This window comes from Serinus canaria, chromosome 1 (genome assembly GCF_022539315.1).
Source record: "Serinus canaria isolate serCan28SL12 chromosome 1, serCan2020, whole genome shotgun sequence".
NCBI classification, from domain to species: Eukaryota; Metazoa; Chordata; class Aves; order Passeriformes; family Fringillidae; genus Serinus; species Serinus canaria.
The window spans coordinates 21,503,609-21,529,279 of record NC_066313.1 but is presented as its reverse complement, the minus strand read 5'-3'; the positions used below and the strand labels follow the sequence as shown (position 1 = coordinate 21,529,279).

Genomic DNA, 25,671 nt, shown 5'->3' with positions numbered 1-25,671 from the left:
CCAAACCAACTCAGAACCGAGACGGTGTTGGGCCGTCCCCGCCCAGCGCTGCCGGGGCCGCGGCCCGGGCTGGGGACAGGCTGAGGAAGGGACAGCGGGGCGAGGCAAAGGCACAAACACTCCGGGCTACGTGGTATGAGAGCAGAGCCGCCCCCGAAGAGCTTTTTCACGCGTACACCCGCACTCACTGCGACCTCCACCAGTTGCTGCCCGCCCGCTCCTCCCCACCAAAACGCCGGGGCTCAGCGGCTGCCCGGCAACCCCGCTGGCTCTCCCGAGAGCCCAGATCCTCCCTGCGGGGACCCCGCGGGACGTTCGTCACCCCCGTCATCGGGGCGCCCCGAGGGCCACCCTGCCCCCGGCCCCGCCTCGCCCCAAAAACTTTGCGGAGGTGGGTGGGGACGGCCGAGCTTCCCAGCGCTGCCCGCAGGACCGCGCCGCCGCCGCCCGGCCGGGGCTCGTCCGTGTGGCTGCCCGGAAAGGGAGCGGGGCTGCCGCCCCCCGCACCTACCTGGGCGGCCCTCCGCTGGCCCGGGGGGGCGGCGGCCGGGGGCACGGAGGGGCGGGCGGGGAGCGCAGAGCGCGGCGCTTACCATGGAGGGGGGCGAGGGCCGCGCGGCGCCCGCCAGCTGCCTGCGCGGGGCGCACGGCGGGGCCGCGGCCGCCATTTAAAGGGGCCGGCGCCGGCCGCGCCGCCGGCCCGCGGCGGGAGGAGGTTGCCAGGGGCGAGCGGCGCCGCTGCTCCCGAGGAGGGGGAGCCGTCATGGGGGGCGGAGAGCGCTACGGCGCCTCCCGTGCCCTCCTCGTCCGGTCGCGGCAGCCCCTCTGCGGCTTCCGCAAGGGTTAACTGGGAAGCCTCCCCGCCTGTGGAAAGTTTAAGGGCTATAGTAGGAAAAAACTCCCGGCTGCGGGGAAGGGGAGGGGCGGCGTTCGCTGCCTCTTGCCCGAGGGAGAGCCCCGCTCCCGCCGCCCTCCGTGAGCGCAGCCGTTTAAACAGCGCCCGGGCAGCGAAACGGCTCCCAAATCCTGGGTTCGTGGGATTCGACGGAAAACACTGCCGAGAGGCCGACCCGGGGGGACTCTTAGGGGGAGAGGGGGAAAGGCTGGCTGCGGGCCGAGCGGAGGCTGTGGTGACATAAAGGAAGTCAGTGAGGAGGCTTTCATCCCAGGAGCCCCTGAGTCTCATTTTTGAGGCTGCTGAGCAGCACCGAGTGGTTTCTGCCCCAAGCTCTGAGCATCTGGAGGGCTCCTCAAGTCAGGGGACCCAACCAGAGCGACCATGGCTCGCAGGTTTGCACCCTCAACTCACCTCACAGGAGAAAGAAGAGCCCTGTGAGGTGCAAAGAAATCACATTGCTAGGTAGTTGGCTGGTGGATGGATGGATGGATGGATGGATGGATGGATGGATGGATGGATGGATGGATGGATGGATGGATGGATGGATGGATGGATGGATGGATGGATGGATGGATGGATGGATGGAAAAAGCATGGATGGGTAAAGCAGCTTGTTGTGTCAATGCTACTTCCTTCTGTTGTCCTCTTTCTCTCTACCACTTCCCTGGGAAATGTGTGGAGGCTCCCTTTGGACATCTCAGGGTGCTGTGATACCTGCTTGCTGCTACATTAGAAAAAGTGCCTGAAGTCCCCGTGGGTGACACCCCATCCCAGCTGTTGGCCCAGACAGGCCAGTGTAAATGCAAGCAGCTGCAACTCTCCAGAATTTACAAGAAAGCATAGAAAAGAATATGTGGTTTGTTTCATTTTTGTACCTTGCTTTCTTGATTTGAACCTCAAACTTGAATTTTGGGGGCTTTTTTCAACAACACTCAGGGTACTGGTTTATTTTTCTTTTTGTCCAAAAACTGAATCGTACTGGGTTATTCAAGTGGGAGAAAGTTCATGTTCAGCTACTGGCTGCCAGCAGCACTAACCAACCTCTTTTGTATTCCCTCGGTTAAAAGCTGGCTGACCTGGCACTTTGGCTCAGGCATGACCAACTTAATAGAGGATACAGAGGAGAATTGCTAGTTCCAGATGACATGAACATAAATAGCATTTGCAGGAGTAATGGTGGTATGACCATGACAACACACTTGAAGGGTTTTTTTGAAGCACACCAAGTACTTGGGTTTAAATCAGGCAGTGTTTGGATTGCCTGTTGTTCAGATCTGTCCTTGCACGCTGACTCCTCTGACACACAGTCACAATCGGCACTCTAAACCAGTCACTCAGTCCAAAATCCTCTTGATCTGCCAGGTGCCTTCGACTCTACTGGTTATTCCCTCATCCAACTCTTCATTGTTTTTGACTCCTCTGGCTTTTCCTTTCACAGATATTTTGGCTTTACTCAGTAACACTTTGGCAGTACTTCCTTCAGAAGACCCTCACAAACTTCCATCTTCCTTTTGAAGTGCTCTGTTGCTCTGCACTTGGTCCCAGTTCCCTTCCTAATATGATTCCTGCCTGGTAATCACAGGCCTTCCCACTCTCCCAAGCCATTTCAGAGATGTATTTGTTTCCTAGATTGTTTTACCCATACTCCCTCTAGCCCATCCTGCTTTCGCTGTTTCCGCTGCTTTGGGATCTGCTCACCAAAGCTAAACTGACAAGTGGTGACTCCAGGAGTAGTCTGTTCTTCTTGACATTGTTTGGTCAGCCAAGTTTTGTGAATCAAATATGGGTTCTTTGTGTTTTCAAATGCAAAGAAAAGCAGAAATACTCATGCCTCTCTCAGCTGCATTGTACTTTAAGAGTTATGGAATTGGGTCTTTACTGGATACTCAAGCACAATTCCATTACCTGGAGAGTTTTGAAGATATGAAAGATCATTAGATAAAGTATGCCATAATCCCTAATCCTGCAGCTGGGGGAAGAGGTGTTAGCCAAATAGTGACAGAAGCCCATGCTTGGTACAGGTATAGCATGGCTGGCAGGGCTGGGTGGTACAGATGAGGCTTGGAGCTGCTGTAGCTCTTCTCACATGGTCCTGCTCTGTGTGGGCCTTCTATAAACAGAGACTAATTCAGAGTACACCTGCTGGTTTTGCAGACAGGCCGCCCTCTCCAGCAGTTTCCTCCTACATCCAAGTGGCATAGACAAGCTCTGCTTAAATATAAGTAGAGTTTAAGTAGTCAGCTTTTGATGAAAAAGGATTTGTTCTGCACTAAAAAACACTTTGGGGAATACACTTAACCTGTAAACACCATGTGCATATAGCCACAAAGATACTGAGTTCCTGAAGTTTCCATTTGTGGTGCATTAGGGTGATAGCATGGTGCAGAAGAGTCTGGCTGTTCAGAAAATTAAGCCAGTGCTGACCATTACTGGGGAGGAGTTCAGCAGAAAAGAGGTCTCCTTTGGAATATCTGGATAGTCTCTACTCAGCCCAAAGTTGTGGTTTATACAGGCCAAAAGCAAAAAACAATGAATTATCCTCCCTCTCCTCTCAGAGCATTTTCAACATGTTCTCAGAGAGAGGTCAGAACAGCCGCTGGGAAAATAATTGTTGTTGTCACTTGCAATGTGGCTCTCATCCAGGGAGCAGGCAGAGCACTGTGAGCTCAAAGCTGTGGTAACTTTAGTAAGTGTGACATTAACTAGGCAGAATGTGAGGTCCTGTTGCTATTACCCGTACTACTAGAGGGAGAGATGGTGAGGCCATGTACTTCAGCAACCATGAGCCAGCACATTGGGAAACTCTATAGATCTGCAATCTCTTCATTCATCTTCTTCTTGGTGGTGGGTGAGTACTAAACCACCTTCCTTAATTAGAAGAAACACAGGTTGTTCTTGGAAGCTTGGCTTGAGAAGTTCTCCTTATTTTCAAAGTGCAACTTTTAACTGAAAGCTTCCTCAGGATGCAGGGAAATTGTATCAGTGTTGTGCATTGCATTAAAGCTTACTTTTCTCTTTTGATACATTCGTGTTTATCTAATATAAATGTTCAGAAAGAGTGTATTTGCCTGTCTTTTCCCAGATGTGTCTCATCATTCCTAGAAACTTCATTTCTATTTTGTTTCTCTGATATATTAGCCACCAGTTATTGTCACAAAGTAGCTATTCATATCCGTTTGTGAGAGCCAACTTCAGCTCAGGGCAAAAGTAATATAAATTAAAAGCAGCAATGTGCAGTCATTGATCACTTAATCATAGATGTCTGAGAGCCAAATACAGTTTGTAAAGCACCTTCATGGCACCAGCATGGTATGAGTGTGAAGCTGAGATCTAAAGCAAACAAAATCTGAAAGACAGTAATTTCATCAACAGAGGATTTTTTTTGTGGGTTGGAAATTGAGCCCTACTTGCCCTCAACCCCTCCTCCAACTACTGAGCGTGAATGTAGGAGAGGAGGCTAAACTGGAAAAGTAGAATTCTGCACTGACCTCCACACACCGTTGTGGTTCCCCATGCTGTTGGCAGCAGGCAGAAGAAGCTTGCAGGGCTGCTCGGATTTACTGCAGGCACCAAAGACTTAAGTGAGGCTCCAGGACAGGAAGAGAGTGCAGCTATATTTTATTCTTTCCTTTTGTCACCCCAGCTCCTCTAGCCTGCATTGCGTATTTCTCACTTACAGGTATGATATGGCTCTATATGGGGAGGTATCAACCTGCAGGTTACATGAAGGGGAGGCTGAGGGCTTTAGTAGGTGCCCTATTAGTGCTGCCAAATGCAGAGCACATTGCCCTGTTGCAGGGAGTCCCTGAGAGCTTTCTCCCCTCGTGACTGAGAACTGGATGTGAACTAAGGACTTCATGACAATGACCTATTAGATCATCTAATCGTTTGTCCAGGTCTAGACAAGATCATCCATGCTGTATCATCCATGCTGTATTTCTCTGTACCCTGTCTAGCTCAAGTGCTTTCACCACAAAGCCTTGCATTCCTCTCCATGGGCTTGAGCCCCACAACCCGCATGACAAGGGAGCTACACATCACTCTGCTAATGAAGCAATTGACTTTAAAAGAGCTTTGAAGCAGAGTCAGCAAAGCATTTGGCATGGTATACTCCCAGATGCCAAAACGATAAGGGCATTGTGTAACTGAATACCAGTGAACTAATATGTTCCAGTTTTGCAGCCTTAAAAAAGAAAAAGAAAGAAAAGAAAGGGGGGAAAAAATAGATGCAGAGCTGTGACCTTCTCAGTGAAACCCCAAAGAGAGCTGGGACGAAACAAGACTGCCTACTCCTCTCCTGTTTTAATTTTCCTAATTAAGTTACATGATTTGTATTGAATGAAAGATGTGGAAATAAACCAGATGATAATTATTATATCATGACTATTGTTTCATGGTAGGAGAGGCTTATAAAACTCATGATGAACAGAGGCAACACCAAAGCACATTGTTCCTACTCAGCTACATTCTCTATGCCACTAAGTGTCTATGTAAAAAGTACACCTTTTGCATCAGTAAAAGAAATAAAAATTACAGTTGTGTTACAGGGGCACATATGGCAAGACTAGAATATTTGTAGCAGAGAAGAAATTTTGTGGCCTTTCCTTGAAAACAAGGTAGCACTAGCACACACTAGCTAAATCAGCAGTTATCCGGTGGAGAAAATTATTAATAAACTGAGATTTTAAAAGAGTATTCATTATGAAACTGCTCAAATTCACTCTAATAAATAAGCAAATGGATCATTTCAGAATGTTTTATGCACAAAAACTATAATATGACAAGCTTTGTCAGTTATTTCAATTATACTTTATATTTCCTCAATGTATCTTGACAAGATACTTCAACTTTTATGAAGTATGTGTATTGCTGCCTCAATACACATATCTAACTGTACAGGGAAGATCTGGACCTCAGATTTCCCCAAGAAGCTCCAGTGGGCTCATTGGCAAGATTAAGTATGAACAGAAGGATAATATCTCGCCTGGTACCTTTAATTTTACTAATTTTAGGGGACCAGTTTAAAAAGTGTGTTTGGGTACCTAATTCTCAGGCATCCAATTCCTATGGGTTGGTGCTCCAGTTCTAAGGCAAAAATTTCCACTTTGAGGTAAACGCACCAAGGACCAAACAGCTCATAACGTGTTTCACATGCTCTGTTGTTGCCTAGTTTCATAGCCAGTTTATAGTTCCTGTATTTTTGCATCCATGAATTCTTTCTTGTTTCATAGTTAAACTGTAAGCTCTATAGCCCAGCCTTTTGTAATGTTCCCAGAACAACAGGGCCGTGCTGACTGACAGAAATCTTCTACTCTCATATGAGTCATAAATAATAGTAACTGTGAATACAACTGTGATTTCTGTGTACAAGCATGCCTGGAGGAGCTGTTCGAGTAACTCTCAAACTGATCATAAAGGGAGATTTGGTTTTCCATTGCCTCCAGACGTTTGTCCCAGAGCAGAGAGTGTCTATTGTGATGCTTTACTAGATCCACACAATAGCGTTTCACACTCCGTGGATGGCAATGAAAGACTCAAGACAATAGAAAATCAGGACCTTCACTCTGGAAGTGTCTGCAGTCCTTGAGAGGACACCAACTCGCTCAAAGGGAGACTATTTCACTTGAAGAAAATAAAATAGAAGAGTCTTTCCCAAAAATTGGTCCAAACTTTTTCTTGGCAAAAGCTTATTTTTGGGTTTGCTTTTCCCTCTTTTTGAGACAGCAACTATTCCTCTCTGTGCCCAGCAACTATTCCACTTTCTGTGCCCAGGCTTGTTTCCAGAAATGAGATCCACTCTCCCTACTCTTAGGTCAAGGATATGATACTATGTTTAGCACCTGAGTATGAGAAGGCAGGTTGAAATGTCTGCTACAGACATGTTCATGTTTTTCTAACAAAAGTTAGCTGGAGACAGTTCCTTTACAGAGAATAGCTGTCACCCTCAGCTTCAGTATGAGCATAAGGCTGATGTTCTGTCCCACAGACTGCTGATGGGATCTGCTAGGGGTTCAGTCTCTGGTAATGGAGATTCTTCACACAATTTCAAGATTTCTTGTCCTGTAACTGAAAGTGCATGACAAAAATTGTAAGCACATTAGGTTTTGGGATGCAGGCAGTTGCATTAGGTGCACACTTATTCACTGTACTTTCCAAAATAGAACTGCCAGTGTATAACTGAACATGCATTTTTTGCTTTGCCTCAAAAGCAGTTGAGGCAGGAACATCAGGCCCTGAGACTTTTCCGTGTGGGAAGAAAGAGGTTAGTGTTGCAGATGGAAATGGGGCTGAGTGGACTCTAAATTTCATCCAAAGCCATTAGACAATGGCATTAATCTTCCTTTCTCTAGTGTGGCAGTAGAAAGGAGCTGAAATTCAGGAAAAGACCTGTCTGTACACAAGAAGGAAGCAGGAATCTAAGCAGGAGCTAGGAAGAAAATCCCTATCATCATAACAATGACTGTCCTCATGTGCTAATTCCAGGAGCCATTCTTTGTGTTGGTTGGAGGTCAGGAGCAGGGACATTTATAATCCATCACCCTCAGCTGTCCTCTTCTCTCTCTTTCCTGGTACAGATGTAGGAGTTACTGGTGGAGGTACAGACAAGGAGAATGCAGCAGCTGTGATTCATGTAACAGCACAGCCTTTGTTGTTGACACCTGAGCCTTGGGACCTTTTGGTGACTCAAACACCAGCCAAGGAGAAAGCCAAAGAGGGTGAAACTGTGGTCTTGAACTGTCATCTTAACAGTCCACAGCATCCCTCCTTGACCGACCTGATGGTGAAATGGTACAAAGAAGATGAAAAGGGGCAGATGGACCTGCTAGAAAAGAATGTGACCATCCTGCCAAATAACTCCAGGATCTTCATGAGTGGAGACTTGTCCCAAGGGGATGTTTCCTTGATTATCCTCAATGTGACAACCAGTGACCATGGTATTTATTTCTGTGAGGTTACACTTCCAGATGGGAAGGTGGTGACAGGAGATGGCACAAAGCTCAGGATCAGGAGAGCTCTGGGTAATACTTGGAGTTATTTACTTTTTTCTTCCTTGTTTTTCCTCCAAAGCTGGTCTGCACACTGGTAGAAAGAAAGAAGTTGGCCTCTTTGGCATCTGCAAAGGGCCTGGTGTCATGGAGTGTAATTGCTCTATAGCATTTCTCATTGTTTTTGTAAGGCCAGCTAAAATACATTAGCTTGTCTCTATAAATAGTCAGAGGTATTATTATAAGGAGGAGTATTTACACCACAAAAAGAAGGATTAATGTTATCCATAAAAATAAAGTCACTGCAAAGAATGAAGCAGTCAGACAAGTTTCCCTTGTATTCACAGCTCTGGCAGAACCCCCATGAGTGACAGGTGACAAGGTGCCATCTCAAGGAACAGCTCTAGACCTCTTTTTTTTGGACATTATTTCTCTCCAACCCACTAACTTGCGTAGTCATTCCTTAACTCTGAATGACATAAGCAATCCCACAGTAATCACGAGGATCATAGGTAATATGATCGTTTTATAATTTCTGATTAACTTCATTCACATTAAAGTAGCATTAGAAGTGCCATGATATGTTTTCTTAGCCCCACAGATAGGCACTAGGCATATAAAGTAAAGAGGTAACTTGTTATGTCTGTAGCAGCTGGAAATGTCAAACTTTCAATTGTGTAGGCTAAACAGATTCCAGTCCCAAAAAGTCAACACATTAGAAGGGTTAGTATCTTATTATCTAATAAAAAAAAAAAAGCTTTCTTCTGTGTCAAGAGTAAATTATGTAAGGGCCATTTTCCTCTTTTTCATCACCAAAGCTTCTATCTCACCAAGATTCACTAAGCCTTTGGCCTCATGAGCCTGATTTACTAATTTTTACAACACTACTCAGTTTCAGCTGTAGCACTTAAACAAGCAAACTGTGCCCCTCTGCAAGGGTTTTGGTCAGGTGTCTAATGAGGTATCCTGTTGGCTTGATCTCATAGTCTCGGTAGCACAGGTTACTCTTGAAATGTCTGCAGTCTGGCCAGCATAACTGCCTTTCTGTGTTCCTGAGATGATGAAATGTATAATTTCAGCACTATGCCGTCTCTGTCATGCAACAGAGCAAAGAAAGGACTCTAGTGGAGCTCTCTCTCTGCTCCCTGGTGCTGTCTCCCTTGGAAGGAGATAGGCAGATGATTGGCTTTCCTGAAGTTGTCAGAATAATTTTTTCCTTTCAAAAATAAAGTATACACGCCTGAGTCCCATTAACTCAAGCAGCAGCTTCTTTTAGCATCCCATAGTGTCTAGCCATTGAGGGAGATTTCTGGGGTGATGGGGCTGTCCTGTCTCTCAAGCACCAGATAGCATAGCAGCTTAGGAATGCTGCTTAGGAGTTCCTACATAGGACTGAAAAAAATCAGTAGCTCTGCAGTGCAAGTCACTCTTCCGTGTAGAAGGGATTTCATGTCAGACAAGACATCAGCATCATCATCGTAAGCAGCTTCCTCTGCAGCCACTGCAGAAAAGATGCTGGCTGCATTGCATATACTTGTCTGGAAAACATTTTACATCTCTCTCTGCCTTCCTTTCTTCCCCAGGCTTGTTTGGTATAGAAGAATCCATTGGAACAATCATTGGTGTTGTGGCAGCTGGTATTGGAGGTATAGTGGTTCTGATCATTGTGTTAACCCCACAGCTGAGGAAGTGCATCCTCTGCATGAGACAGGAGTCTCACCAAAGGTACCTGTGTTTTAACTGAAAGACAAATTAGACATTTACTTTCCTCTGGTCAGACGTAGGATCTGGTTCAGAAAATAAGCAGTGTGAAGGAAACTCTAACAGAGGTGGTTCTATCTTCCATCACTTTTTCAAATAGTTTTTTGTTTAAGTTGGGTAGAACTATACCAATGGGCCTAATGATTTACTTATAAAGAGAATAATAGGATCTTCTTTAATTGCCACTTTGGACTAAGAGTTTTTCAATGAGATGCTACAGCTTATTTTAACAAAGACCAAGGACTTAGTCAGTTCTTTTATGTTTATACTGAAGGATGGTTCTTACTCCTGCCAATTTTGTTCTTACATCTGTATCCTGGCAATGCTTGTGTACAGAAAGCCTATGATGACCTAGGTGTGTGATATGTGGTTTCTAAAGCCCTACTCATAGATCTATCTTCTGTTAGATCAGCTGATAACGTTGGGCAAACCAGACATTTTCACCACAGGTGAGCCAAAGAAATGCCCCAATAAGAGGCTGATGTACCCAAAAGCTCACCTGCTTTTTTCTGTTCTGTCAACTGGTCTAATTTGAGGAGACTGTCACTGCATTTTGAAACAAGTGGTATGAGTTTCAGAGCGAGTTCAGATGACTTTTTGCATTCATTGAGGAGACCTGTGATTTGCACCTCTTCTGGCGCTCAAAAGTCTTGCTCAGCCTGATGAAAAAATCCCCTCCCTGAAGCGCTGAAGGAAGGGCTGCTCCTGCAGTTCACTGGAGCGCTGCCGCCACCTGATGGACATCGTAGTGGGGACAGGGACACGCCGGGAGCTCTGCCACTCTCTCCGGGCAGGATCTTCCAGCTCTCGCTGGGAAGCGCACTCCCTGCCATAGGTCGATGCTGCCCACACAGCATCATCCCTCTGCAAATGCTCTACATTAAGAGTTCACAACTTCTTCTTTTGCCAGAAAGCCCCGGATGAGTTTATTGTGTTGTCCTGACCCTGTTGCTCACTTATTCTCTCTCCTTTCCTTCTTGCTCAGCATAGCTTGAGGTACAGCATAACAGGAATCGCTGGGATATGCAAAGCCTGCAGGTGGAACAACTTCTGATGCCACATAAGCCAAAAAATGGAGTTCTAGACGGAATAAAAGCCTTTGCCTCTACATGTTGACTTTGGCATTTTTCTTTTTGTTAGCAAGCTTCTTTTTCCTGCAGCTTTGTCAGCCACAGTGGCATATTTACCATCCTCCTGCAGTGAGAAAAAAAGCAGCTTTTTGTGAAGAAATTTATATTATCATCTGCAAAAACTCCACTTAGTTTGGCCACATATCTCTGAATTCAGACTCTGATGAGGCACCTGGGTCTCTATGTGCCATTAGTTCTTATTTTAAAGGTGCAGTTCAAAGTTTGTCAGCTGAGTTTCAGCAGACAGAAGGAGTCCAGACTACCTAGGTGCTCCAGGTGCCCATGTAGTGCTAGCACCTACCCGAGGAAACCAAAAGCATTGCTTCTGGGAATGCAGAAATGGCTCCCACCTGTCTGTGCCTCCTACCAAAAAAGCTCTTGTCCCGGTGGCTTGTCCAGCCTAAACACTTGTGACAAAGACACAAAGAGGGCCCACTGGTACATAGTGACTCTGGGCTGAAAGAATGGGATTTTGCTTTCTCCTGCCAGAAGGAAATGTAGCGTTTGAATATAAGCCTCTAATACTCTTTAAAAAAAAAAAGGAGAGATGAAGGATTTGCTTGACATGACTGATGTTCTCCACAACTGTTTCCTGATGTGACAATAATTGATTCCTAGGCAGTCAGTGACTGACTGTGGGACATGCCGCTATAAGAGACTGTGGTAATCACAAATCCTCTGAACAGAGACTTAATTCTCTCCAAGGATTTTCCTGAGAAGCTGAGAGAAAGCTCAGAGGAAACAATTCTTATCTTCACTTGCTGCACCTGTTGTTGTGCACATGTGGAGTGTGTTATGGAGTTTGTTTAACAAAAAGTGATTTCCTCATTGAACTCTGGTGGTGGTGTTTTGAGTCATTGACCAATTGGATCCACGTGTGTATCGGACTGTCTGGCAAGGGTGATGGCTTTTTCTTATAGTATAGTATAGTGTAGCTCAATAAAGCATTTGTTCAGCCTTCTGCAATCATGGAGTCAATGCACATTATTCCAGCATTGGGTCCGCCGCTGCTACTATAGGAGACCACCTTCTACATATATCAGAGAGCTCTGAAGTCTGGGGAGCAGTGAGTATATTCTTTTGCAAAGTGTGGGTATGCCTCTAGTAAGCAGAAGTCAGAAATCCTTGCTGACCTTGCAACTTCAATAGCCCAGCGTAACTCTGCTTACCCTTGAACACAGCTCAGAAGTGTCTCCGGTGCTGTGGCGCTGGAGCATGAGGGGTAAGACAACTAGGTTCTAAGCAACATGGTCTGGTTAAAGGTGTCTCTGCTCATTGCACAGGGATTGAAACTAAACAATCTTTAAAGGCTCCTTCGAACCCAAACTACCCTATGAGTCTATGATTAAAAAAAACAAAACAAAGCCAAACAAAAAAAAAACCCCAAAAAACCAAAAAGTGCTATTTGATGACAGGAGATGTGTTCCCACTGCACCACAGACCAAACCCTCTGTTTCTAGAAAAGCAGATCTTGATCATGATCAGAGCAGGATCTTCCCTTTGCTTCATCATAAGTTACCTGTCAGAATCACAGTCTGGGTAAGGTTGGAAGGATGATGGATCATCTGGTCCAACATCACTGCTCAAGCAGGGTCATTCCAGAGCGTGTGGCACAGGATTGTGTCCAGACAGGTCTGGAATATCTCCAGTGAGGGAGACTCCACAACCTCTCTGAGCAACCTGTTCCAGTGCTTGGTCACCTGCACAGTAAAGAAGTTCTTCCTCCTGTTTAGGTGGAGCTCCTTGTGATTCAATTTCTACTCAATGCCTTCTTGTTCCATTGCTTGGCACCACTGAGCAGAGCCTGACCCCTCCCTTCAGTTATTCATCAATACTGATGAGGTCCCCTCTCAGTCATCTCTTCTCAAGGCTGAACAGATCCAGTTCCCTCAGCCTTTCCTCATAAGAGAGATACTCCAGACCCTTAATCACTTCTGTCACCTGTTGTTTCTCCAGCGGGTGTCAGGGTAGTTAAAGTCCCCCACCAGAACCAGGGCCTGTGACTGTGAGGCTGCTTCAAGTTGTCTGTAGAAGACCTCATGCTGGGTGTTTGCCTGTAGCAAACACCCACAACAGTGTTACCTCTATTAGTCTGCCCTTTTTTCCTAACCCATGAGATCTTGACTTCTTTGTTGTCCACCCAAAGGCAGAGCTCAATACATTCCAAGTGCTCTCTCACAGAGAGGGAAACTCCACCTCTGCACCTTTCTGGTCTGTCTCTCCTCCCCATAAATCTGGGACTGATAGAAATTCTCTCACACCATTGTTAGATCTGGAAAATGAGGAAAAATTTTATTCCACCACCTTCAAGTTCAAATTGTGCGAAGAAAGGTCCTAAAAATACTATTCTGGCCCTCCATATCTGACATGGCAGGTGGGATGAGTCTGTCCGCATAAAAAGTCTGGCCAGAGGATGAACTGAGGATTGTATGGGGCTGCTCCCCAGCACTTGGCTGCTTCTTGGTCACACAGGCACACCATTTTTTCACATCGGTCTGTCAGGTTATCTGCAAAAGAAAATGTGAGCTGAGGTTCAGAGATTCTCAATCAAAGGCAAGAAACAGTTTTAGGAGGAAAAATCCCCTAAACAAGCAGCCCTTAGGGATCAAAGGCTGTGGCAACAGGATCAATGTTGTGAGTGGATTTTGAGTGTTGTGTGTTGTGAGTGGATTTGACCCTCCCCTGCCCTCTCTGTCAACAGGTCTGACCTTGACTGTGACAAAGAGCATCAGAAATTAGCAGCTAAATGTAGATTGGCAATGCTTATAAAAATCTGCTCAGCACAGAGCACTCCCTGCTTCTAGAACTGTGTGAACTATGAGGGTTTAATTCAGTAGTCAAAGCTGAAAAGGAAAATTATTTAATCTTAGCCTGAGGTAAAAATATTCCACTGCTCCTCAGTTGGTGAATTTCCTTTTTAACTCCTCCCTCTGCAAAACAGACTGATTTCAAAAGAAAAATGCACTACTTTGAAAGAAGGAGCCTCCCAGAGGGTTGCTCAGAAACCTGAGGGCATCAAAGCACCCACCAGGCATCCTTCACTCTTGCTGTATCAGTTGCTGCTGTCTCTCTCTGATCACAGCAGAGAAGCCAAGGAACTTTGCAGCAGGGCCAGGTACCTGATTTTTATGAGCTAGCAGCTAACAAAGTGATCAAAGTCATACATGGAACTATACAGAATGCAAATATATGACTGTATGACCATAAATAACATCAAAAGCACTAGCTTAGAAGGCTACATTGCAAACGATTGAGGTTAATGAACCTCATCCCATCTATAGGTGGTTTAAATGCAGTTGTTGGGTTAATATTATTTTAAAGCACAGTGCCTTGCTTCTTTGAGGCTGCTACCATGGGTTATCTAACAGCCATAAAACCCTGCACTAGGCAAAGTTTAATGTGCCAGTGCACATGGGCTTCACTTCAACTGGGCTTCACTCATTCAATTGGAATGAGTATAGGAATTTTTTCAGATTTCACTGGACTTTGATGGATCAACCCTGTATCTGAAAAATCAAGAAAAGTCCTAGTTTCCTAAGCTGTTTGGAATAATCACGTATTTACTGCTAAAAGTGTTTTAAGGGTCAATGAGGACTTAAGGTCACTCTTCTCTTAGCTACCAGTCTTCCTGATACTCTCTTTGCCCCTCTGCTCCTTGAGCTCTTCCTATGCTGAGCCAGCAACTGTTCATCAAATGTGAGTACAAAAGTCTGGCTTTGCAACATTCATTCAAGAGGAATGGGGTTTTTTTGACCAGACCCCACAACTAACAGCCTTTTCTATATTCCAGATATCTATTGAATGGAATATGCCTACAGGTGATGGCATATCTAGACTGAAGAATATGGTTTTGCCAGTTTTTTTCATTCCATGAACAAAACTACCTAATAGTAGCAAAAAGAGGAGAAATACCAAGTAAAATGAGTTTATTTTACATGAAAATGTCTGTATTTATGGTACAGTGTCAGGCAGCAGGCATCTAATTCCTGTTACATTGAAATGACAGTGCAAACAGTTCTGCTTCTAACACTTCTGGACATCATTACCCTGAGTTCAGCAAGCATGCCTGGAAATTTAATTCTTCATCTCTTTTGTTTGAATGGGATCAGACATTATACTTTCACATCCTAGTAAGACCTGCCATGCTGTAGCCTGGGGTAGGAAATTTGCCTTCAAAACACACTTCCATTGTTCCTCCTCACAGGGGATATCAGGGGGAGTGTAGCCTGCTGAGGGCTTGAGAAGAACAGTTGATGGATGCATCAGGTCTTGCCTGGACATCAGTTAAGGAATTAAATGAAATTTGTTTAACTTATGCTTGTTGGCCAAGTCAGAGCAACTGCAGCCTGCTGCACTCCTGTGTCCACTCCCATGGACTGAATTATATATCTTATATCTGCAACTTGGATTGTTCCTTCACAGCAAAGAGAAACAGGAATTTTCCCCTGTAAAATGACTAGCAGAAAATATCAGTCAGCTATGGAAACATGGCAGGAGGGAGAGCAGTTGTACATTAAGGTGACACATTACTTTGCTGGGAGTTTGTATTTACTAGATTGTTCTGGAACTTGGAAAAGAACAACTGCAGATGTGCTATGTCCCATCCCCTATTTGCTGGCAGATCTTCAGCTGCTGGTGAAGCTGAGGATTACAAGGTAGAAATAGTCTTTTAATGTTCTAGCAAGTAACTTTGATGATCATGGGGATAGGTTTTACTCTCACAATTTCTTTTCAAACTTTCAGAGTCTTCTACAATGGATTTTACTACCAGGAGCTTTCTGGAGACTTAGAAACACAAGTGACAAATTCTAAGACTCAAGTCATCTGGTGTATGTCAAAACAAAATGTGTGAGACACTGACGGGCTGTGACTGTGCAATTCAAACCTTGACTGGGTACCAGCTGTAGAGCTGAGCACAGCCCACACTTGCTGTCTGCCTGAAGCACTCGAGAGCATTTGATTCTGCATGGTTCCAAATCCCTACTGGAACCCCAAAACTTCAGGCTGGAGCCCCACACAGGGCAGAGGTGCAGGCTGGCATCCTATTTAACCTGTCTTGCAGCCATGCTAAGTAGCCTGGCTCTTCCCTAGCAGTGCTTAAGGGTAGTAAAAAAGTGGACAGTCGTGCTGGAGGGAGGGCCAGAACTGCAATGGAAAGAGCACTCCTGAAGACCCACAGCTGTAGGAAGAGGCACGCTTAATACCAGGGAGCAGAAAGTCTCCAGAGAGTTATCTGCATCCCTGCCAAACTGAGATGGCTTGGGGGCTCCATGGTCCCCAGTCCTGCTCTTCAGCCTGGGTGGATCTCAGGTTACCTGGAATGGGTTGTGCTGGGGCTTCAGCTTTCCTCCCAGCTCCTGGCAAGGAATGGGCAGGAGCTTGGAAGAGAGCAGACATTGCCTAAAGCAGCTTTGAAACCAGCTTGGCAAACACAAACCTGCCTCTGGGGCCCCCAAAGCTCTTTGGTCAGCCTGCTGCCTGCAGAGGAGGGAGGGAGGGAGGGAGACCCACACAAGAGGAGCCAGTCTTTCCTTACCGCACCGCACGGTGTTCTGCTCACATGCCCACTGGTAGCGCTGCACCTTGGGGTTGCAGCCTTCCTTCTCTGCCGTGTCATAGCAGCAGTCATGCCTGTGGCAGCACCTGGGAGACATAAAAAGAGAGAGTATGGGTGTCCTCCTGCATCCTGCCTGTTGGCACAGACTCCAGGGGGCTTTGCTCACACACAGCTCATGACAGCAATGTTCTTCCCTGCCTGTCAGTTAATCATCAGTCAATGATGCAAGTATTCTGGCATCTTTGGGAAAGCTCACTTGTCTCAGGAGTTCATTAATGCCATATTTGCTCCCATGACCACTGCACTTCTGAGCTTTTGGCCTCATGAAAGCATGTGCGCTCAAAACATGTTAATCTGGCTGGAAAGGGGCAGAAGTGTTCCTCTAAGTTGTGCTATTGTGGATCACTGGCTTTGGCTTAGACCCATCCCAAAACTTGGAATTGGGGTGTTTTTTGCCTTCCTCAGTATCACCAAGAAGCTTAGTCTTTTCAGTTCACCTGCCATGTGCTCCTTGGCCCTTAAAGGTTCTGAGGACAGGCTATAAATTAATCAATCTTAATGGTGAAATTCATATGACTTAACTTAAGAACCTTAAAAACCATCTACATCTAAGGCATTCACCTATCTTCCCTCTATGCACATCTGCACCACAGTTCACATTTTCATGCTGCAGAGATCTAACACAGGGTGAAAAGCATGAGATTTGAAAAGTGCAGTTGTGTTTCACTGACCATAGAGGGGAATGTGGATGAATAGCTCAGCTGGTGACATCTGTCCTATGGACTAGTCAGTGAGATCATTCTCACTGTCAATTACTTCTGAATATATGGAAAACTTGACCTCACTTGAATTTTATTTTTGTAATTTAGGGATTCAAATTCCACCAAGAAAAGATTCGGCACTTAGAGATGTTCTCTGCTGAATAACAAAGGTTGTTTCAGCAAGGATGCAAGGTCAGAGGCTGGAGCCAGAGAGCAGTGATCTCCTGTATCTCCAGAAGACATCCCTGCAAGAACTGTACAGAGAAATCACTCTACTAACTGGGAAAAATTGAGACAGACTGATTTTACATAAAAACCCTGAAGCTGCAGCAAAGCCTAATCCATCCTCAGGGGAATGATAGGTAGCAGAGCAGGCCCATCACTAGTGTCTCATATATGGGACACTGGGCTTTATAAAGAGCCTGAGGGAACAAAGAGAAAGAGAGGTAGGAGAAGTGAGGACAGATACTGTAGGAGGCAAAAGATGTTCTGTTAATCAGGCAAGGACATGCAAATGAGCATTGAATTTGCACAAACAAATGGTGTTCTAGCTAGCTGTGAGAACTCGTTCCTTATGTAGGAGCTTGGCAAAACCAGGGCAAGTTGCATAAACTCTGCAACACCACAGGATTTGGGGCACAATTCTCCTTCCCCTTACAGCAGTTCCTCCTGATGATCCCCACAACCTCAGCAGGGTGACAGGTAACTTACTCCAACACAAAGCAAGAAGACTTTTGGCTTCTATTTTACAAACATCTGAAAGAACTGTCAAGGAATGAAGACTAAGGAATGCTATTGTTGTCCTTTACCACTTTCAGATGGTCCCCTCCTGTCTGGAAATGCCCTTTGCTGCACCTGGGTCAGAGTGGTGCTAAGTTTTTAATGACCTGCTAACATTGGGTTACTCCAACACAGAGGCAGCCAACACCAGGGCTGAGCACTGGTCATCAGCGATGGCAAACAAACACAACTGTGTCACCTGGGTAGCCAACAACCTGCTCGTCACAGCTGGGCTACGAGACAGCCCTAATGGATACAGACAGGTCCGGCTGGTCCGCAGGGATCAGCTGGCCAGACCCCTGCTGTTGAGCAAATGCCAATAAGGTAAGAATTTGTCACGTTGTGTTTGTCACATCAACAGCATCCTCATTGCTGTGTGTCTTTTCCTTTTGTTTTAACCTTGCGACAGAGGAGAAATCTTACTCTTCCCTACGAGTTGGCCAGGATTTAACAGCTGGATGCAATGATCTAAGAGACCTTTCCCAGCCTCAACGACTTAGATGAATTATAGATGCACCCTGCTGTTTTCAGGGAAGTGCTGAGCACCCTTAGGTCCTACTTTACAACATAGGTGCTGCAGCAATCCAGGGGAACAGAAAGGAGAAGGAAAAACAAATCGATTGACTCTATGTGGAAGAAATGTCATTATGCCTTGAAGTGATGGAACTGTGAGAATGGAACAAAAAGGAAAAGGTAATTTGTGATATCACATCAAAGTCAGTATGTGGAATAAACCTTATGAAAGGACTACCCACTCAATGGCATTTTTTTCTTTTTCACGTAAAAGAGAGGTGCTTAGAAGCACTCTAGCCCTGTCTAGACAGATTGACTGAATTACACACAAGAAAACTACTCCTTTTGTAAGGTTCTCTGTAACAAACCTAGGAGGTCAAGGAGGTGATAATTCTCAAACAGTATTTGTCGCTCACAGCCAGTAGTTTTGCCACTCTTTCTTTTTTTAGAATGGCAAATAGGGAAAATAATGTGGTCACTTTGACAGGTGTGGGGAACTCAACCACACTAATCACTGCAGTAGTTCTTAGTAACAGGTATCAATATTTCTCTAGCAAACATAAAATGGAATTTTTTAGGCCTAAATCTAGTGTGGCATTGCTGATTCTTCCTAGCTAAGAACCTAAATAAAACTTTTAATTTTTTCTACTGCAGCCAAGCATTGCAGCTAAGGAATAATAATAAATGTACTTAGAGGATCAAGCTTCCCTTTTACAAGCTATCTGATATTTTGAGGCGTTTCCACTTGCAAAGTCTCATTTTCTGCCTTTAGGATAAAATCCTAAAATAATCTGTGCAATTTTAACAACAGCAGAAACACTGGCTGGTGAACACGTGGCCAAATTTTACTCTCTCTTTTTCAGGAGTGATGACTACTTGCATCTCCCAGGGTCACATAAATTTGAATGTCATTCAGCCTCTATGGAAAACAGCTTTTAAGTCACTCTGCTCAGCCCTTCAATAAAAGCAGTGCTCCAAATTAGTGAAGTCATATTTTACTTTCAAGGCTTCATTGTGAAATTTGTTAAAGGATAACAAAAATAATTAAACACCCTACATACACTGCTGTAGATAAGCACTGTGATAAGCAGGCCAAGAGATATTACTGCAGTTACTCATCATTTGTGAGGCCCATATTGACTGTTTCATAGATGAAATATTTCACAGACAAATAAAGGGACATGATGAGAGGGCTTTGGGAGTGAAACATCTCGCTGCATTAATGAAGACAGCTCCATTAATCTTAAGGGACAGACAACTTCTTGTTCATGCCCACAGAGATCTTTAACTTCGACATTTTTTCTTCCTTCACTCCCCCCCGCCCCTTTTTTCTGTCATTTTAATTCAGCAAAAGCTGGTTTTGTAGCAACTTGCAATGTCTCCAGCAGCAAGGTATTCTGGAAAGCTCAGTTTCCTTCCCAGTGAGCTGCAGACTGCCTTCACCCCTGCTAAAAGCAGAGCTTGCTTCCTAGTAGCACCTGGTCTGTTGACTGTACATAGACTTTGCTTTGGCTATGATATTTCAAACCTGGCAAGATTGCAAATACCAGGCTCAGAGCAACAAGAGTCTACTATCCTCAGCTTTACTCTCATTTACTCTCTTTATGCTCATTGCACAGTACAGGAAAGAAGATTGCATGCAACACCTCCAACACTTATTGGGAATAACAAACCCAACATCTTCCACACCAACAAAGAAAAGGGAAATAACACCACGCTCTCCCTTATTGTTCTGCCTTGATTCAGTGGGAACTAACAGCCAATGAAGGCAACAGGTTTGAATACTCCTTGCAACTATACAGATTTCTTCAAAAGAGGATAAACAGTGATATTTCCATCACTTTCATTTTAAGGACCTAGGTGAAATAACCCTCCAAATACCTTGGATTACACTCCTTTCATCAGGCAGGGTGTGCTCTCTATGAAAAAACAAACAGCTATTTCAAAAAATTACATCCTGGTTTCTCCTTTGCCCTCTGCCCCACATATTACAAGGTCCTAAGAGCTTTGGTGTCATCCAGAAGGAGGATAAGCCCTCATTCAAATCCCGAGTGATACATGGGTCATCACTCCCAAATCCCCACTATGTTCATATATACTAAGTTCCCTGCCCACAAGGCAGCAAATGAGTCAGTGAAGTCACAGTAGTACAAACAGAGAAAAATAAGGAGATCTGCACTGCTTCTGGACACATAGCTGAGGTTTCTCTTACCAGTCTGTTTTATCTTTAGGCCAGCCTCGTCCTCCTAGTCCACAGTAGCATCCATAGCCGATATATGCCAAGGGAGACCGTCCTGTGCCACACGTTATGGCTCCAGCCAGTTCAATGATTCCTCGAGTGTGCAGTGAATGGGACTTTCCCAGAGCACCTTTCCAAACTGCAAAGGCAAGACGCGGTTACACACAAGGAATAAACATGCCTGCTACTGATTTTCCTACAGTCCTTAAAGGGAGATGGTTTTGATTTTGACTAGTTGGTTGGGTGCAGCCCTGACAATCTAACTAGTCATGACATTCAGCTGGCCAAAGGTGCTCTTGCAGGGAGCTTTGCCGGTGTCTGGGATAATCAAAAGGCGGATGCAGAAATGCCCAAGCATGCTATTTCTTCCACAGGAGCTCAGTTCAAGCGGGACTTACTAGTTCTGGTGCACTAGTGCGTGATTGCAGCTGTGTTGCACCCAGGAGCAGTGTGCGTGGTCATGCTCATCACAGAGCCCAAGCTGTTGAGCTTTGCAGGGTCTGTGCCAGCACCATGGAGGGCCACCTGGGCTTCACTGCACCCCAGAGCTCCCAAACCTGGGACAGCTTTCCAGCTATGATATGGTCCTGACTGGGACATGAAGCAGCAGAATATAGCCAGGCCACCAGACCTAAGCAGGACTCTGTGGAAAGAAATGAAGTTTCTATGTTGCTCAAGATTTCTTACATTATCCAAGTTTCCCTATAATTCAGAATCTTTTAACCCTTTTTCCAGGTGGCAAAACATACTGATAGTCCTATTAATCTGCATAGAGGGACAGCTACACGCCCCTAAGCCTACAGAGTACATACTTTCTCAAGGACAAAGTGCCTCCATTAGCCAAGATGTGAGTACAGCTGCTTTCTCTTGAAAGTGCTAGCAACACTTGAATCCGCTTCCCTTATTATGTTCCGCCTAAGTCATAACAGGTGGGCCACACTAATTTGGGGAAAAAAGGAGAAAGGAGCTCTGTGTCAGCTGGAGTGTGTGGATGGCCACCCAAACCAGTCTGGAGATTTTTTGAGTTACAAGTCTTTCAAACAGTCTCGTGATTTCGCATGTAAATTTGGAGCTTTTTTAGAAGCCACAGGCTCATTCTTGCAGTAACTGTAATGGAAACCAAGAGTACCTGTCATCGACATGTTTTATGAAAAATCCTTTCCTTAGGATTTTTCCCCTCCTGATAAACTGAGAGGCCTCAGGAACAAACTGTAAACAATTCTTATCTGCTGCTGTGGAATGCAACAGGGGGAATCTGTGATTGGCCTCATCAGGCTGTTTCCAATTACGGGACAATCACAGTTGACCTGGCCGGCCGGTCTCGGTCTGGGAGAAGACCTTTGTTATTCATTCCTTTTCTATTCTTAGCTTAGCCTGCTAGTGAAATCCTTTCCTCTATTCTTTTAGTATAGTTTTAATATATTATCTATCATATAATAATAAATCAAGCCTTCTGAAACACGGAGTCAGCTTTCTCGTCTCTTCCCTCATCCTGGAACCCTTGTGGAAAATACCACAAGTACCCTGCCCCTAACACTCAAACCACTGTAATGCTCAGTTGCAAACGTTGCTGCTTATTGTGTTGTAGTGACAAATAGGAGCATTTCGTGCCTGGATTTACTGTGAAGGACCAAATGCACTTTGCACTGCTCTATCAGTAGGATCAAAATCCTCAGCCCAAAAGCCTGGCCCATCTGCTCATCCCACCCATGCACAGCCACTCCAAAATCAAACAGGGGCTTTCCAGCATGCTTGGATGGAGAGGGAGGTGACTTCTGGGAGCTGGGAACTGGCCACTGAAATTGCTTTGCCACCTGCCCCTGGCTATTGCAGCACGCTTGACCTCCTCACAGTGTTGTGCAAACACTGGCTAATTAATCCTCTAAACCACCCAAGGACTCAATACTATTATTAAAACAGTTGCTTTCCTTTTAAAACCTAGCCTCTAATCCCCCTGCTTGGGCCTCTTCCTGCATCTCCTGGGCTAGCTTGCCCTCCTAGCCCAATCCAAATGCTGGTGAAGAAAAGGAGAGTCTCTCCCCATGAAGGACAAGGCAGGGCTTTGCTCCCTCTCCCAGCCTGACCCTCCAGTAGGAGAGGGTGCCACCATTTTCACCCCAGGGATCCACACCTCAGGCTGTCCAGCATAGCCTCAGTCTGCTTCCTGGGGCATTCCTCAGGGATTAAATGCACATTCCTGAAAAATTAAGCGCCCACTCAGCTAAACACTACTTGAGTGTTCAGGTTTTGTGCTAAAACCACATTGGATGGGTTTTCATTGAGAACTGAAGAGACCACTTATTTTCCTTGTCTAAACAGCAAGGCTCCAGAGTTAGAAGGGGGCTTAGCTCTCAGGGGAAATCACAAATAGTGAGCTGGTTTGGATTTGGGGGTATAAATCATGAGTTTTCAACCTGTTGCAGTTTGCTGACCCTGAAAATATTCCACTGGAGACAAAAACTTCTTTGTAGGAATCCCGGCCTTCTGACAAATGGCTTGAATTCTTTTTTAGCTGTCTTTCACTGGCCTCTTAGGCCAGGACTGCTGGGCTTGGCCTGTTGGCCACTGGCTGAAAATAGCTGAGGCTGCTGAAGGGTAACTGTACCTCACTCAGAAGAAGAAAGGCCATTCTTCTTTCGGGGATATCGCTGGAGATCAAGGAACTGTAATTACAGTGCAGAGTTGCTATGAAAGTGGAGAGAACACCCCGAAGGAAATTGAGTCCAAAAGACTCAATTAGTGTGCTTAGGGCCATGTGTTCTGCAAGAGGCATCCAGGCAGCCTCTGATGTTCCTGTTCTTTGAAAGCTGTCTGGGTTTTGAGCCAGCAGTGTGTTGCTGCAGCTGAGAGGTCAGCCCTAGCAAGTACATTTTTAATATTCTGGTGCACAGCTAATAACTTGACCAAGAACTGAAATTGCTTTCTCTATGCTAGGCAGCCGAGCCAACACAGCCAGGAAAGCCTTGAAAAAGTCTGAGTCTCCACAGCAGCCTGCTCCTAGCCAAATGTCCCATTAGCAGCATGTCCAATCATTAGTTAAACTACTAATGGACCTTAGAGAAGAACATATCTGCAGAGAGGTGAGCAGAGGTGAATCTGACAACTTAGCACTATTTCCTGCTTAAACTGGCAGCCTTTGCTGTAAATGAAGGCAGGAGGTTGTTTTTTTCTTTTACAACTCTACTGCAAGTAAAACCTCAGATGTGCCAGTTTAGTGTTTTGTTGCCTTTGTCTGTAGGGGCTTTATGTTAGCGGCCATTTATGGCTTTTATAAACAGAATTTTTAAAAATTATTTTAAATTCAGATGTGTTGAAAAATGCTCCATGGACACTGGTATAAAAAGAAGGGATTTCAATGGAACATGGGCACTAACAACTCTGTAGCAGAAAACTATTAAGAAAGAAGACCTGTGTTTATACAGGTTATGCAAACCATAGCTGGGGCTGGGAAGTGAGGCAGACAGGCAGCTCACTTACACTATCGCTCACTGTAAAGCTGCGGATTGTCTAGTGACACTTTTTTCCTTTACTTGACCACATCACACGGAGGTCCTGGCACGAAGCACGCAAAGTCGACGGCACAGGGAGAGGCTGTCGCCGGGCAGGGGGAGGCATGGCAGGGCAGAGGGACCGAGGGGTGGTACTCACCTGCCTGAAGCAGCGCCAGAACCAGCAGCAGGCGGAGGCCCATCGGCAGATCGCTCCCACACTCGGGTACTTCGGGGTTCAGCTGCCGGCGCTCCGGCAGTGCCTGGCCGTGCTGCCAAGTGAGCCGAGGTGTGGTTGTGCTAAACAACCCTGCCGGGCTGCTGCCCCAGGCTTTATATACACATGGCTCGGCGCCCGTCTGAAGTGGAACACCCTCTCCTGCGATGCCCCCGAGGCCCAGCGCGGTCCTGTCCCCGCAGGGCTCCTCGCTGCGGGAGGAGAGGGCGAGGGCTGGCTCTGTTTGCCCAGCATCGCCTTTGGGAGGGAGGGGCTGCTGCAAGGGCATTAGGCCGGTAGGCTCTGGGACAGCCCAAGACCCAGGCACTAAGCCGGGCTCCTTTAAGCTGTTTGCTTACAGACCCTGGTTAACCTCTGAGAAGCTGCGGCAAAGTGAAGCCTTCAACCGGGCTTTCTGTGGCTTGGGCTCGCTGCTGTGGCATTCCCTTGGCAAGGATTTTCTCCTTTTATAGATCACTTCCCAGGGTATTTTTTTTATAAATTATTTTATTTTAAGACTGATTATTTTCATGTTTAAAAAAGAAAAGACAAAACTATAAAAATCCAACAGAAAGAATACTGTTAAATGCAAGTACCTAATTATAAACTGACCAAAAGAGCTAATTCAGCCCCACTCTGAGGGATAAATACCCTCTTGGCCTGTTGCTGCACCTGACTAACACCAATAGATTTCTTGAAGACTCGTCAGTATGCAGCTGCCAGCCACGGTAGGAGACCAGCAGCTGGATCCAGCCCGCTGGGGCTCTGGTCACACCAGGCAGCCAAATCCCAAGGTGGCCTCCCTGTCACACCGCCTCTGCCTTCCCCAACGTGGGCAGGAGAAATGGCCACAGTTATTTTGTCTTTGGGCTTGAAACAGCTTTATAACTCCTTCCTTCCTTGGTACAGCAGCCACTTGACTTGTTGGGGTCTGAGCATCTGCCCCTTCCCTGGTGTGGGCAGGGTGGGCTGCTCTCCTGGAGTGGAAGAGGAGGGGGATGGGGCTGCTTGCCCCATCCTGGGCACAGCCCAGGACTATCAGAGCACCCCTTGCCTGAGTTCCCCATGCTAAAGCTGTGCTTCCCTTCTGAATGGCATGGGTTTAAATATTTGCTTGCTACACATTGGTAGTGAATCAAAGGTCATCAGCAAGTCGTTTATGCGGCTTCCTTCTGCCGAGACCTGCCCCAATACAGCTGCTGTCAGTCTTTGCCAAGCAAGTTTTCAAGATACAGTACATCCTGGGAGATGCCCTGTGATACAGAGCAAATGAGATGGCAGGATTGAGTAAATCTCAGTACAATTACCAGCCTGAAATTTCCACCACCACCCCGGTGATGGG

General features: G+C 45.8%; 3 protein-coding genes across 8 annotated transcripts in view; 1 reads left to right on the top strand and 2 right to left on the bottom strand.

Moving 5' to 3' along the window:
* The window catches only part of GRAMD1C (GRAM domain containing 1C), a 51,151-nt gene extending 50,459 nt beyond the window's left edge, over positions 1-692 (bottom strand). For 2 of the 3 annotated variants that reach the window (XM_030234227.2, XM_030234228.2), the window contains exon 1: positions 594-692. In XM_030234227.2, the coding sequence (XP_030090087.1) occupies positions 594-668 (75 nt within the window). In that variant the 5' untranslated portion in view covers positions 669-692. Of the gene's footprint in view, positions 1-511; positions 565-593 lie in introns of those variants that run through there. The other variant, XM_050973133.1, reaches the window with a different exon arrangement.
* Positions 3-20,723, top strand: LOC103812432 (uncharacterized). Of its 4 annotated transcripts, XR_007777382.1 has the most exons (5): positions 3-391; positions 7,473-7,916; positions 9,467-9,608; positions 17,911-18,196; positions 20,617-20,723. XR_007777382.1 is itself a non-coding variant. In XM_050973158.1 (4 exons), the coding sequence occupies exons 1-4, from the start codon at positions 136-138 to the stop codon at positions 17,984-17,986; spliced, it is 918 nt and encodes a 305-aa protein (XP_050829115.1). In that variant the 5' UTR covers positions 3-135; the 3' UTR covers positions 17,987-20,579. The 4 variants fall into 4 exon arrangements, 3 of the variants coding, with proteins under 3 accessions (XP_050829115.1, XP_050829118.1, XP_050829119.1); XM_050973158.1 differs by lacking the exon at positions 20,617-20,723 and having other exon boundaries at positions 17,911-20,579; XM_050973161.1 differs by lacking the exons at positions 17,911-18,196; positions 20,617-20,723 and adding an exon at positions 10,630-10,752.
* On the bottom strand, positions 12,417-24,502 carry LOC103827085 (phospholipase A2-like). Its single transcript, XM_030234562.2, has 4 exons — positions 24,273-24,502; positions 20,598-20,763; positions 16,311-16,417; positions 12,417-13,281 (listed from the first exon to the last, which is right to left on the bottom strand). The coding sequence occupies exons 1-4, from the start codon at positions 24,313-24,315 to the stop codon at positions 13,118-13,120; spliced, it is 480 nt and encodes a 159-aa protein (XP_030090422.2). The 5' UTR covers positions 24,316-24,502; the 3' UTR covers positions 12,417-13,117.
* Positions 24,503-25,671: the final 1,169 nt, after the last annotated feature.

Excerpts from the sequence above, each read along its gene's own strand:
- LOC103812432 (XM_050973158.1), top strand. The coding sequence starts at position 136 with ATGAGAGCAGAGCCGCCCCCGAAGAGCTTTTTCACGCGTACACCCGCA. Across the intron at positions 7,917-9,466 it reads CAGGATCAGGAGAGCTCTGG|GCTTGTTTGGTATAGAAGAA; the intron begins GTAATACTTGGA and ends TTTCTTCCCCAG. Across the intron at positions 9,609-17,910 it reads AGACAGGAGTCTCACCAAAG|ATGGTCCCCTCCTGTCTGGA; the intron begins GTACCTGTGTTT and ends TACCACTTTCAG.
- LOC103827085 (XM_030234562.2), bottom strand. The coding sequence starts at position 24,315 with ATGGGCCTCCGCCTGCTGCTGGTTCTGGCGCTGCTTCAGGCAG. Across the intron at positions 16,418-20,597 it reads CCTAAAGATAAAACAGACTG|GTGCTGCCACAGGCATGACT; the intron begins GTAAGAGAAACC and ends TATGTCTCCCAG. Across the intron at positions 13,282-16,310 it reads GCAGAACACCGTGCGGTGCG|ATAACCTGACAGACCGATGT; the intron begins GTAAGGAAAGAC and ends TTTCTTTTGCAG.